The sequence below is a fragment of the Choloepus didactylus genome, chromosome 3, assembly GCF_015220235.1.
Source record: "Choloepus didactylus isolate mChoDid1 chromosome 3, mChoDid1.pri, whole genome shotgun sequence".
Lineage (NCBI taxonomy): Eukaryota > Metazoa > Chordata > Mammalia > Pilosa > Megalonychidae > Choloepus > Choloepus didactylus.
Window position 1 is genome coordinate 76094113 of NC_051309.1, and position 14866 is coordinate 76108978.

The following is a 14866-nucleotide window of genomic DNA, read 5'->3' on the forward strand; positions in this document are numbered from 1 at the left end:
TTTCTGTGATAAAACCTCCTGGGATTTTGATAGGATTTGTTTTGAATCTTTAGATCAGTTTGGGGAAAATTGTTATCTCAATAATATTGAGTGTTCAAATCCATGAACTTGGTATATCCATTCATTTATTTAGGTATTCCTTAATTACCTTCAGCTTTTGTGTGTGTGTGTGTGTGGTTTCAAATGTATACTTCTTGCACTGATATTATTAAATTTATCCCTAAGTATTTCACTCTTTTATGCTATTGTGAATGAAGTTTTTAAAATTTCATCTTCAGATTGTTTATTTGCCAGTGTAAAGAAATAAAGTTGATTTTTATATCTTGCTATCTGGCAGTCTGTGACCTTACTATAACTCATTTATTTATTTTAATAGACCCCTTAGTATTTACCACATACAAGGTCATCACTATTACAAATAAAGACAGTTTTACTTCTTCCTTTTTAATGTGTATGCCTTCAGTTTCTTTTAAATTTATTGTTATTATTATTTGCTTTAATGCACTGGCTAGGAATGTAAGTAGAATGTTGAATAGTGATAGGGAGTATACTTTCTCGGTTCTGATCTTTCACCATTAAGTTTGATGTTAACTGCAGGTTTTTAGGACACAATTTCTCTTCCTAGTTTATTGAAAGTTTTGGGCATGAATGGGCATTGGATTTTGTTAAATGCTCTTCTTCATCTATTGAAATGATTTTTAAGTTTTTTCTTTTACTCTATTAATATGGTATATTGTATGGATTAATTTTAGGTTGCTAAATCAACATACCTGGGATAAATCCTACTTCATCCTGGTGTATAACCTTTTAATATGTTGACAGATTTGAATTGTTAATGTTTTTCTAAGGATTTTTGCATCTATGTTCATGTTATAGTTCTTGTATTAAATCTTTTGCTTTCAAAAGATTTCTCCTTTTATAAAGGAGAAAAAAATATATGTATGTTTTTTTTTTTATTTGTCCATACAGTCATGATTTTTGGTGCTTCTCATTCCTTTCTACAAATCTGAGTTACCCTCTGGTATCATTTTCCTTCAGGCTGAAAGATTTCTTTGAGTATTTCTTAATAGGTCTGCTAGCAATGGTTTCTCTCCATTTTTATGTATCTGGCAATCTTTATGATGTCTTCACTGGCTATAGAATTAATCCTTGACATTTTTTTTACTTTCAGGAATTTGAAGAGGGAATTCCATTGTCTTCTACCTGTTCCATCTTTTATGTTGAGAATTAAGCTGTTGGTTTGATTATTCTACTTTAAAGTTAACATGTTTTTTTTCCTTTATTTTCCTTTGGATGTTTATTTTCATCAGTTCTATTGTGACATGTCTAGATGTTGTGTTCTTTGTGTAGTTTCTTGAATTTGTCCCTTCATGTTATTTTGGCAACTTTCTTGGCCAGGATCTCTCCCTCTGTCCTCTTTTTCTGCAACTAAAATCACATGAATATTAAATCTTTTTTTTTACCATGTCTTATCTGATTTTATAGTGTTTTCTTTATTTTCCATATTTTTCCTCTTTATGTGTCAGTATGGATGTTTTCTGCTAACCTATCTCTCAGTTCACTAATCTTTTTACCTGTTTCTAATCTCCAGTTGATCCCCTAGTTCAGTTTGTAACGTTAGTTATTGTATTTTTGAATTTTAGAGTATTTTGACTTAAAAATAGATTCTGTGAAAATTCTTCATCTTGTAATCAGTTTTCTTGAAATATTAATCAGATATTTCAAAGTCTAAGTCTGATAACTATAATTCATAGCTCTCCTTTGTTTCTAACTTATGTTTTTTTTCCCTCTTGGGTCCAGTCATTTGATCCTGTCTCTTAGTATGCCTGGTGATTTCTGACTGAATGCCAGATTTAATATATCCATAGTAGAGATAATTTGATACTCTGGGTTTTTTCTTTTGCTTTTGCCTGGCATTTAGGCTGGGATTTGTTACTTTAATATCCTGTATGTAATTGAGCTGATTACAAGCTGGTTTTCAGTCTTTATGAAATTGGCCTGTTACTGCTTTGCCCTTTTGTCTAGGGTGTAGCCCTTAAGGAGTCCCAGCTGAATGCCTAGCATCTTTACCCATCACTTTGAGACTGCTGAAAACTCTGCTCATCTTCTGAATCTTTTGTAGGTACTAATGAATTATCAGATGCTTTTTGGAGAAAATCACAGCAGAATTTAGCCTCCCCCCCTGCTCTTTTCTTCTCTTAGGGACATTGGCCCCTCAAATTTTTGATGCCCTAGTAACTTTCTTGTGATTTTAAACAGATAAAATTATGCAGCTTTCCAGATTTTCTTGCTAGAAGAGTTGGTATGATGCATGTTATTTCACCATAGCTGGATATGCAAGTCTCCTAGACACAGTTTTTTTTTTTTTTTTAGTTTAGAAATTTCTAGCTAGCCAAATATACTGATCCAGGCATTCACCTACCCACACAGAATCTAAATCCTGTGGTTTCTAGACTCAGAGACACCTGTTATGATAGAGAAATATAGTTGTGCCTGTGAAACAGACTCTGAGTCTATTCATCTGAGCAGCCACATGGATGAAAATAACAAATCTTTTTTATCCATTCAGTTGTCATGCTGGAAGAGAAAACAACCAGCTTGTTTCTTGTTTTCAAGGCACTGTAACTCTCTCATTAGGAAAAAAGTAGCAATAAATTTGTCAAATTCAACAAATTGTTCACTTCTCTCAAGAGGTAGAGAAGTGAAGTAAGCAGATGCATAAATATGGTAAGGGGAGAAAACACTTTTTCCTACCCTTATAGTTGTTTGCATATGGTAGGTGGATGAATTCATAATCAGAGAGCATAAAATTTTATGAGGATCCTGTTTGAGCTAGGATCTTCCTTATCCTTTTGAGTTCCTTAATTCTTAAGGTACAACAGCATGTAAATATCTTTCTTTGCTGTATCTTAGGCACTGTTCAAGAGGTAACCTCAATGAAATTCAGATATAGGGTGATCATATAATTTTTTCTTTGAGACTGAGTTATTTTTTTTAATTAAATTCACTTTTAGTGAAATATATTCACATACCATACAGTCATCCATGGCGCACAATCAACTGTTAACAGTACCATCACATAGCTATTGCATTCATCACCCCAATCTATTTTTGAGCATTTTCCTTACATCAGAAAGAATCAGAATAAGAATAAAAAATGAAAGTAAAAAAGAACATCCAAATCATCCCTCCCCTCCATCACATCCTATTCTTCATTTAGTTTTTGTCCCCGTTTTTCTACTCATCCATCCATACACTAGGTATAAAGGGAGTGCGATCCACAAGGTTTTCACAATCACACTGTCACCCCTTGTAATCTACATTGTTATACAGTCGTCTTCAAGAGTCCAGACTACTGGGTTGGAGTTTGGTAGTTTCAGGTATTTACTTCTAGCTATTCTAATGCATTAAAACCTAAGAGATGTTATCTATTTAGTGCATAAGAATGGCCACCAGAGTGACCTCTCGACTTCATTTGAAATCTCTCAGCAACTGAAACTGTATTTCGTTTTATTTTGCATCTCCCTTTTGGTCAAGAAGATGTTCTCACTCCCATGATGCCAGATCCAGATTCATCCCTGGGAGTCATATCCTGCGTTGCCAGGGAGATTTACACCCCAGGAGTCAGGTCCTATGTAGGCAGGAAGGCAGTGAGTTCACCTGCCAAGGTGGCTTAGTTAGAGAGAGAGGGCCACATATGAGCAAAAAAGAGGTACTCAGGGGGAGACTTTTAGGTATAATTATATGCAAGTTTAGCCTCTCCTTTGCAGTAATGAGCTTCATAAGGGCAAGTCCCATGATAGAGGGCTCGGCACATCAAACCACCAATCCTCAATGTTTGTGAGAACATCGGCAACAATCCAGGTGGGGAAGTCCAACGCTTTTGCATTTTCCCCCAGCTCCTCAGGTGGGCCCTGCAAATATATTTTTATTCTCTGCACAAATTACTTTGGGATGTGTAGCTATTTCACTCGAACCTGTACTAACTTACCATGTCTCACTTCCTATTCAAAGTTCCATGTAATTGTGGTGTTTGAACAAACTGCCTGTAGAGTTATACTGTTTAGAAAATATAGATCCTACACCAAATAGACATCTCTTCCCTTGGAGACCGAGATATTTTTGGGACTTAAAAGAGGACCTATTAATAATTGTGCCAGGATAAAGTAGCAAACCAGGATTGTCATGAGTCAGCTGGGTTGTATGGTGACCCTACTTTTATGTGATATAATACATGCATCTTCTCCAGTGGAAGGAAATGTTATTAGGGTGACCTAGAATGATTTTGAGCTTACCAGATGAATTTGTTTGGGAAAGAGTAAAATATGGAAATTCTCAAAGAGAATGAAAGGGAGGAATCAGCAGGAAGAAGAGAAAATAAGCTAAGAAGAGAGGAAAAAGAGAGGTAGGAATATCAATAAGAAAACCAGGAATAAGATCTTTGTCCAGGAAGTCAGGTGAATGTTAGCATGTGGGTATGAATAACTAGGCATGGTGAACTGAGAATAAATGCAGTTTGGAGGTTTAAAATCATTTCCATGGAGAGGAAAAGAGAATGTATGGAATGGGGTAGGAGTAGATGAAAAGCTTTGTAGAAATAATGAGTAAATATACTCAAGTTTAGATGATTTTTAAAACATCACTTGTAGGAAGGGCATTGAATAGTCCACAGGTTCACAGTTTAATAAATCTGATTCAAATGACAAAGCAGGAGTACTCCTACTTATAAATGATGCTTTTTACAGATGCAATTATTTTAACACGTAGTAATAGTAGCACAGAAAAGAGGAGAATTTAAATACCTGCTTAGTGACTGAGGAAAAATGAGATAGTTTGGAACTGCTTATCGGGTAATACTGTAGGTCTTAGGGTGGTGGTAAGGATAGTTAGGTTATATGGTTATCCCAGACCTTTAACATTGATTAGCAGTTACATTGTGATGAGTCCTATAGAGAAGACCTAAAATATGCAAACTGCTTTCATAGAAGAGGGCAGAAAAATCTAAGACCTGAGTGGAGTGGAAGATTGAGTGGAAGATTGAGCTTTTCAGTTAGCTATATGTGATGCATATATCTTGAATATGAATAACTATTCTCATCCTCTTACAGAGCTCACATTCCAAGTAAGTGACCTCTTTTACAGTCAGTCCATTTTTTCAGCTTTATCCATTCATAATTTCTAGTTTCTTTGTATGCTAATACTGTGATCCCTGGTTGTTAGAAAACCACTCAGAAAGTAAGGAAGGTTAAGAAATTATAAGAGTACACATTTATGACAGAGGACAAGCTGGGTACTTCTAAGTAATTATAGCAAGTTCTTACTTTGGTAGAAAGAGTATTAATTCTGAAGTCTACACATCTGGAGTCACAGAGTTGGTGTTGTAAACTGGTAGATAAAAAAGTTCACAAAATTGCTGAGCTAGCCAAAGTACCTTTTGGCAGTTGTAGCTCTACAAGGCAGCCATTGAAATCCATTTCTCTGAAATCAAGATTGATTAAAGGAATTTTTTTCACTGTTTGTGTTCTTGTAGTTGACCCTGCATAAAGTCTAGGCTGGGTATCCATTGGAGAAAAAACTAATGATCTATAAGAAAGGAATGTCAAACTTTATCTTTGGAATTCAATCCAGATGAGTTTATTGGGTGATTTTCAACCTGATTTGAAAGCCCCGGGATCCCTTCTTGTTTTCATTATCTTTTATTGCTCTTTGTAATTCTTAGGTCATTCTTTACTCTTCTGGTTTAATTGTCACATGTTTTTCTTAGTATTTTATTACTTTTCACAGCTTTTATGTAAGTCCAAAATTGATTTTCATACTTTAGTCATCACTGTTTCCTTTGTGACTTGAAAAAGATAATGTGTGAATCAGTGTTTGGTGAACCCACCTTATCTCAGGGATCTTTAAACTTTGACTCTGCTGCCAGGTGTGATCCCTTTTTTTGATTTTCCCATTGTACTATATACCTTTCATAGGGTATTTCTTTCTTCATTCATTGTACCATTTCTGTATTTCTTTCTTCTCCATTGGACTTTAAACTTTAGGAGAGTAGCAGCTATCTGTTCTCCACAGAGCATACTAGGAGGCCTTGAGCATTGTAGGCACCTGTGATGCTTGAAGAGAATTAAATGGAGTTGAATGTGGGATTAGATGGAAAGACTGAGGAAATTTCTGCCCACAGCAGCAGATTCTATTCTTTTTCATAATGTAATATGCCTTATTTACCTCCTAGAGGGAGATAAAGCATGCCTGGGGCATATGGACATATTGAAGGCTCTGAAAAAGTCCACAGTATAGAAACATTTAATTTTTCATAACCTGCTGTTCCCCAATTTTTTTTTTTTTTTTTTGGCAATTATACTTTTGTATTATGGGCTCTTCATTAGACACATATACCCCTCAAACTAGTTTAAGCCCAAAAGGCAATTTAGTGGCTTATGTAATTGGGGAGAATTCTTGTTGAGTTCACAGAATGTTAAAGCTGACTGCCTCTGGGGACTCAGCAATTTCCTTTTCATCCGTTTGTCCCTCCTGCTTTTGTCTGTTTCATTTTGTGTGCTGACCTCATTCTCTCCTACTGTGGACAGTCGTGATGGGCCTTTTCAAAAAGGTGGGGAACAACTTCAGATGAAAGAGAGTATGTTGATTTTTACACATCTAAATAGTTTTTCAAAGGATTTGTTCCCTGCTTTGGTTGTGCACCTGTCCTTTGGACCAGTCACTGTTGAGGGTAGGGGTTTAACTAAGATTGATTGGCCATATCAAGGCCTTTTGTTCACTCATGTGGCCTGAGTGGTGGTGGGATGTGGAGAACTCACCCAGAAATGGTCATAGTCTGGATAATAAGGGAGACAGGAAAGCATGTTGGGAAGAACAGAAATAATAACCACCGTTCATTCATTCAACCAATATTTATTAAATCCCTCTATATACCAGGCACTTTTCCTGGCATTAGGAATACAGCACTGAATAAAATATATAGATATTCCTACCTTCATGCAGCTTACATTTTAATGGGAGGAAGATAATAAAGAAGATAGATAAAATATATGGTATGTTTAACCGTGATAAGTACAACAAAGATAATAAAGCACAAAAGAGGAGTACAACGTATCTGTGAAGAGAATGGGAGGTGGAAAGTTTAGCTTGGGTGGCTAGGGAAAGCCTCACTGACAAGAAGGTCCTTTAAAATAAATGTCTGCAGGAAGTAAGAGATGGAGCTGTGCAGACATTCCATTCAGAGGAAGCAGCAGGTGTAAAAGCCCTGAGGTAAGAGTGTGCCTGGTGTGTTTGAGGTGGGGCATGTAGGCCAGAGGGGTGGGCCTGGAGAGTACCAAGAGTAGTAGGAACTATGGTCAGGGAGCTGTTGGGTAGCCAGAGAGTGCTGGGGCTTGAGGCTGTCCAAAAGGCATTGGCATCACTCACAGTGAAATGGGACCATTAGAGGGTCTGGAGCAGAGGAGTGACATAATCTTACTCTTAACTTGACTGCTCTGGCTGGTCTTCTGAATAGACTGTGGACAAGGGTATAAGCAGGGAAGCCAGCCAGGAGACCAATGCTTTAGTCAAGGAGAAATGAGAGTAATTTGGACTGGGGTTGTGGCAGTGAAGGTGGTAAGAAACGGTCAGATTCTGGATGTGTTCTGACTGTAGATCCAACAGGATTTACTGATAGAATGCACATGAGGTATGAAAAAAGAGAGAAGAGTTAAATGTGACAGCAAGATTTTCTGCCTGAGTAATGGAAGAATGCGATTGCCTTTAACCAGATGGAGAAGATTGTAACAAGAGTCTGGTTTGGGGCAACTATTCAATTTTGGACATATCAAGTTTGATATGCTTATTAGACTTTCAAGTGGAGATATTATTATAGGTCTGGAGTTCAGGGGAAAGGTCCAGACTGAAGATATAAATTTTTAAGTCATCAACATAAAGATGCTATTTAAAGCATATGACTTGATGAGATCACCTAGAGAAAATGTAGATAAAGGCCCCAAAATGAATGAGCCTCCTGGTGACGTGGGACATGGATTCCGGGAATGAGCCTGACCCTGGCATCAAGGGACTGAGAATGCCTTTTTGACCAAAAGGGGGAAAAGAAAGGCAACAAAATAAGGTTTTAGTGGCTAAGAGAAAGCAAATAGAGTTAAGAGGCTGTCCTGGAGGTTACTCCTATGCAAGCTTCACCTAGATATGCCAAATGATCACAGTATGATAAGCCCAAGTCAACAGTAGCCCCTAAAACGTTAAAGAATACCCGGGTCCCTATCTCACTCAGTTTATTCTTCAGAAACTTAAATTCTTCAGAGAACTCCTATGCCAGCTAAGTCCCAAAACCCAAAGGCAATAGCCTCTTCAAGAACATCAACTAGATGTGTCCCCTTTGCTCAAGAAGTTGACACCCCTTTTCAACAAGAACAGTTAGGGTGTTCACTGCCCAGACATCCCTGAAGATCGGAAAAGTGATTAAACTAGAGGAAGGGGTAGTAACAGACAAGATGGAATTTAACAGAGGCTTATGAACACTGAATCTTTAAATAATTTTCTTTTTCTTAGTTGCTAGGGTATTAGAATAGCTAGAAGAAAAGAACTGAAATGGTGGAACTGTAACACCTAACATCCTTTGAGATTTGTCCTATATAGCTACTTGTTAAATTGTGATTTGAAAACTATCACCTTTTTGTATATATATTATATTTCACAATAAGGAAATAACTGAAACTATGGTACTATAACTCATAACAACTTTGGAAGTTTCCTATCTATCTACTTGTTAAATCACACTTTAAAAGATATTACCTTTTTGTATATATGTTATATTTCATAACAAGGAAATAACTGAAGTTGTGGAACTGTAACCTATAATATTCTTTGAAATTTGCTTTCTAACTGCTTGTTCAATTGCACTTGGAAGGTTATCACTTCTATGTATATATGTTATTCTATTCTACGATTTAAAAAATATGATTTAAAAAAAGAGCAATCCAAGGCCTGAGCCTTGGGCACCACATTTTTATTTTAGAATAGCTTTTAGTTTCTCTTAGATCTAAGTATTCCACAAACATAGTTTAAGAAATGCTGATCTAAAAGAACAGTGTTTAGAAATTGTAACAAATGAAAATTCTGAATTAAAAGAGCAATAACATGTCTTTTCAACTACCTCTCTTCAGAGCATATGGAATACAGTTTATTTCATTTGGCCTTAAAAATATACTTCTAATTTTTCCATATGGGTACAGTAATCTCAATAAATATGTACCATACTACTAGTAAAATATTTTGTGGAAGTAAGTATTTGTGCTATATTCTGCATGTGTTGTGCGTCAGGTAGTTGCTTAGTGACAGAACCAGACAGAGTTAGTAGGTTCTAGATTAAACCTTTAAAACCCTCCTAACTTTTTTGAGCATTTGATGGGTTTTTGATATGATTTTTAGTGCTAGAATCCATTTCTTCCATTTCTGACATTTAGTACAGCTCAATTATGTGCAAAATAGGTGTTTGGTACAATTAGAGGTAAACTGCTCTTACCTTTAAGAAATTCCTAAGATACTTGAAAAAACTTAAATTTGGCAAAAGTGTGATTTAGAAATGAGCACTTCGGAGTTCCCAAGGAAGTGAGATGAGTAGTTAGAAAATCTTGTGTTGAACTCTGAAGGATATTTAGAAAAGGTAGAAATGAGGAAAGGACAATTTTTGGTAATGAGTCGGGGGAGGTGTCTAAGTGCATTAGACAGAAGGAATAGATTATGATCAGATCCCCTGCCTAAGTCGAGCAAAGTCTGCTGGAAAGAAGGAAAGTAAAATCAGGTTATTTTAGAGCTTTGAGTTTGGTGTTGGTAATGGGAACTCTGGAAAGTGTTTTAGGAAGATTATTCTGGCTATGATATTCTGTTAAAAAATTCATTAAATCCCGTTGATACTGTTTAGGCCACTTGGCCATAACCCACACTCTCCTTTGTCTTATAGGGAACAAGTCATTATTGCCGCTTCCTCAGACAATATCAGCTTAATAACTTGATGTTTTTAGACTCTTCCCGTGATTCCTCTTTTAATACCTGCCAAGTATAAAATGAATTTTTAAAATATTAGCATTGCTTAGAGGATTAATGGTTTAAACTTTGGAAAATTACCTTACTACTCAGAAAGTGGTCATGTTCTTAGCATGTAAGAATATGTATCCTCCCTTTGTTTTTTTGACTCCCATTGAATTCTTAGCCCAAATCTCCTTGCTTTTTGCCTCACAGATTTCTTCTCATATGAAGTACCAAATTAAAACCCTGTAAAAAATGCTGTGGAGGGGTGATAGAATTTTGAGACCAGTTCTTATGTTGCTTATTTTCCCTAATTAAGAACTCCTTAAATAGAGGCTGGAAATAAAATTTTGCCATAATCTTTTTCTAATGGGAAAAATTGAGTCATACCTTTCACTTCGTATTTCAGCAGTAATTCACAGCAGGAAATATTAAGTTCACTAATACTTTTGACTTGAATGTAGGGACATTTATATTGAATGATGTATATGTATCAAAAGTCAGTGTCTTTTGCATTGTCATGGAAAATTCTTATCTGGATCCTTCCATGGTTGTTGAAATTTTTTCCTTGAGTTGTGGAAGGCGTTTCCCAATCACTGAAGGATGCTTGAACAATCCTATTCTAAGTGGGAGTTGGAGAGGGAGGGTAAAGGAAAGAATAACACTACGATATAAGCTTTCAAAGTGACTGTGTTAAGCAACCCCACTCTTCAAGACAACTGTTTTATACCTTCTCTTCTTTCCTCAAACCTCCACAATCCCCCTTCCTCCTCCTACCATCAGATGATGACCTCATTTCTTATTTCACAGCCCAAAATACGTAATCTGATGGCCTCATCTTCACCTGACCAAATCTCCCAAACCACCTGCATTTGTGCCCATATAGTCTGCCTTCCCTTATTAGGATCAATACACTCTTGGGGGACACCATCTCTTCTCAGTAGTTCAAGATCTTTGCTTCTGCAGCAACAATATTTCTCTACTGGGTCATTCTCATCAACATTCCAAAGTGCTGTTGTATCTCCCATTAAAAAAAATTTCCCTATTTTATAGTCTTTAAGCTACCTCCCCATTCCTCTACTTCTCTTGGTAGCAACATTTCTCAAAAAGAATTATCACTGTAATCCCTGTCCCCACTTTCTCACCTCTCATTCTTGACTCAGTGCACTAGTGTCCACTGCAGCAGCTTTTGTCAACATCACCCAGCACCTTTATCTTGCCATATTCATTGGTCCATTTTTAGCTCTCATCTTATTTGAACTGTCAGCAGTCTTTGACTCAGCTGATTATACTTTTCTTAATGAACACTATGTTTACCTTGTTTTTGGTGAAATCCTGGTCTTCCTCCTACGTCACTGGCTGATCTTTCTAATTGTCCTCTGATGATATCTCCTCCCATTCCTATGAAAATTACAGTGGCCCATGACTTACATCTTACCCCTCCTATCTGTCTTCACCCATACTCAGTGTTGGGTCATCCTGTCCCATGGCCTTAAGTACTTTTTTACATGGTGATGTCTCCCAAATTTATGTCTGCCTACTCTGACATTCCATCTGGACTTTCGGGAGGCAACTCCCATCCAAACATCCAAACCTTCCTGTGACCCTTAAGGCCCTTACTATCTGGTCCCTCCTCATCTGCGCAACTTCGTTTGCTGTTTTCTGTCCTTTGCTCCTTCGGCACCCACCACACTTGCCTTCTTACTACTCCTCTAACTGCCAAGCTCCTTCCTATCTTAGAGGCCATACACTTGCCTTCTCCTTGCCTAGAATATTCTTTGCCCAGATCTTTTCATGATTTGGAGTAATTTGCACTCCACAGTCAAATATATTTCTTCAGAGGTTTTCCCTGACTCCCCTGTCCAAAATAGTACCCTCTTACCTGTTTTATTATTTGTTTTTTGTTTTTTGTTTTTTTCTTTTTAGCTCTTATCACTGCCTTAGATTCTGTTTTCCTTCTCTCGTGCTGGGATATAAACACAAGGAGGGCATGACATTCATATCCCTGCATCCCTAAGTCTTGGATCTGTGTCTGGCTCATAGTAAACCCTCAGTAAGTTTTGTTAAGTAGGAGAATAGATAAATGAATGAACAGAGTTGTGCTATACATTGTTTTGTATGTAAACCATGTGATTATACCCTCAATAATCCTGAATCCAAGCTATGGAGAAATGTTTATTATAATAACATGGTTAAATATAATAGAAAAATGACTGGCTAGGTCCTGTTGCATGTAAATGCATATAAAGAAATTCCCCACGAGCAATAAATGGGGTGTCTCTTCTGTTCCCCTCTTGGGAAATAAGTTTTATGTTTTCTTGCTTCTTCCCATGCAGTTGAAGAATAAGTTCATGAAAAAACTGCCACGTGATGCAGAAGCTTCAAATGTGCTTGTTGGAGAGGTTGGCTTCTTGGACACTCCTTTCATTGCCTTTGTTCGTCTGCAGCAGGCTGTCATGCTGGGTGCCCTGACTGAGGTCCCTGTGCCCACAAGGTAAGTTGCTTCCTGGCCTGCTGGGGTCTATGACATGATTATAGGGAAGTATTCTCTCCCTCAGGCTAGAGAGTCAATGTTATGAGGATACAACCAGTGCAAGCACATAGGAGAGATATAATCTAAACCAGTGGCCCAGTCTGACTTTTTTTGTGTGCTGTCAAATTTCTTGGTACTTGTATAGTAGTAGTAGTAATAATAGCTACTATTATTACTATCATTGCAATAATTTATTGGGCAATGTACAGTTTCTTCTTATGGATTATTCTATTCAATCCTCACAATACCATTTTAAAGTTCAAACTATAGGTATCTGAATTTTACAAAGAAAAAACTGAATCTGAGAGTTGTAGTAGCTCGTCCAAGGTCATGCAGGTGATAAATGGTTCAACAGTTCATGGTTGCTTTCATTTTCTATATGTTTCATCAGAAAATTGGAAGCAGTATGTACTTATATACATATATATATATATATAAATTCATTAAACTGTACACTTAAATTTGCATCCTTTACTGTTATGTGTTGTACCACAGTAAATTTTTATTTTAAAAGGGAGAGTATTATTATTATATTGCATTCATGTACTCTTTACACTGCAGAGGACCTTAAGAGTCATCCTGTCCATTCTCTATCTGAAAACTGAGCTCAATACAATTAGCCTTAGGGTAACCAGTTAGTTGAATAGAAGTTAATGCTTCATTTAACTTTTGCTGAAGAGGAGTTTGAAGGGAGGCTTGTATTTTTCAGGATAATGTTGAAGATTATCGAATGAATAAGAACTGAAAACTTTTTTAAATTGTGGTGTGCTTTCTGTGGGTCCCAGGGTGAGGAGAAATAACTTTTCTCTTCTTTGGGCTTCCCCACCTGAGTAGGAAGGGCTATGAATCCTCCTCAGCAATCTTAGGTGGGCTGAGCATGCAAAATTGACAGTGAGAAGAGGCTCAAGGTTTGTTTTGAGCCATATTAGGTGGAAAGTTAGGAGAAAATTTCCTCAAGGTCTCCTAATTCATAGGCCTTACTCTTCCTGATCAGGCAAGTATTTTCTTCCCCATTTTTATATTTCTTAAGCCCTTAAAGCAGGAATAGTTCATGGGGAAATCACTGGAAAAATAGCAATGGAAAAGAGATAATCATAGCTTATTCAGTTAATAGGAATATTATGATTTGTAACTTAGCTTTTTGCTTGAAAACATTCCAGCAAAGCTTTGCAGTTCCTATCTAAGCTATCACCTGGCGAACAGCTGACTCAGATAATGGCTGAAGTCCAGTTCATATGCCCCTATGGTTTTATTTATGTCTCTTTGGACTAACTTTACTGGAACTTGAAAGAACAAAAAATACAAACATGTGATGTATTAAATAAAATTTTTCTTTTTTTTTTCATTTTTATTATTTTTCTTTAGAAACCACACACAAAAAATGTCTTTTTATTTAACAATAATACAAGTTCATTGAGTACCAAATCATGACCGTTTTTGTGTTCCCTTTTATACTAGTCTTATCAATGGCTCCTATCAGCTCATTCTCCTTTCTTTTTCTTTTGTATCTGAGGGTGGTAATCTAGAGGTGAAATACAGCATCGTTTGAATTAACAGAAGGAGCCATGAATTCAAGGGAAGGCAATTCAATAATATCATAAAACTATTTCAGGGCAATAAATCTGAACAATATATCCTTGCATGTTAACATTTTCCCCAGGAAATAGTTTAATCCATTTGCTGTCCTCTGGGCCAGTGCAAACTGTAATCATTGAGTAGGGAGTCTCATTAGCTTTTATTTTGTGAATAATGTGGGGCCATTTACAATGGCTGCATCCTGTGAAATCCAATAAAGGAAATCCCAAAAGAAATGTGATAGTCATTGTGAAGGACTACCTCTGCATTCAATGATGAGCTTTAACATACATGCTACTCTGTTGTACTACAATGAGGCCTGAAAAGTCTGCTTTTGTTCATATCTATGTATAGTGTTTTTCCTTTTAAAGGTGGAAGAAAGTTATGTTTATTATTGTTATTATTAATAATCAGTATTACTTCTACCAGGCACCTTTTAGGTAGTATTACTCTAGCCATGTCCCTTTCTTGTGACGAATTCACAAGTTTCATCTATTCTGTTATTTGTTTGATCGGTTTTAGCTTTCCTCTTGCAACTGGACGGTCAGTGAGGTGGATGTGTCTTTACTTGGGGACTCTTCTTGCTCTCTGTGTGAAAGCAAACATGCCTGCATTTTCTGTTCTTTGATCTTTGGTAACTTGGCAGGATAGGTTTATGATTTTCCTCCCATCTTGCAAACACTTTGCTTGCTTTTGTCTTGTATCTGCTGAGACCACCACTTATTCCTA

The 14866-nt window shown here is 36.7% G+C and overlaps 1 protein-coding gene across 5 annotated transcripts in view; it reads left to right on the forward strand.

The window, feature by feature from the left end:
* The window catches only part of SLC4A4 (solute carrier family 4 member 4), a 442709-nt gene that overhangs the window by 301158 nt on the left and 126685 nt on the right, over positions 1 to 14866 (forward strand). For all 5 annotated transcript variants that reach the window (XM_037829942.1, XM_037829943.1, XM_037829941.1 and 2 more), the window contains one exon: positions 12366 to 12523. In XM_037829942.1, the coding sequence (XP_037685870.1) occupies positions 12366 to 12523 (158 nt within the window). The remainder of the gene's footprint in view (positions 1 to 12365; positions 12524 to 14866) is intronic.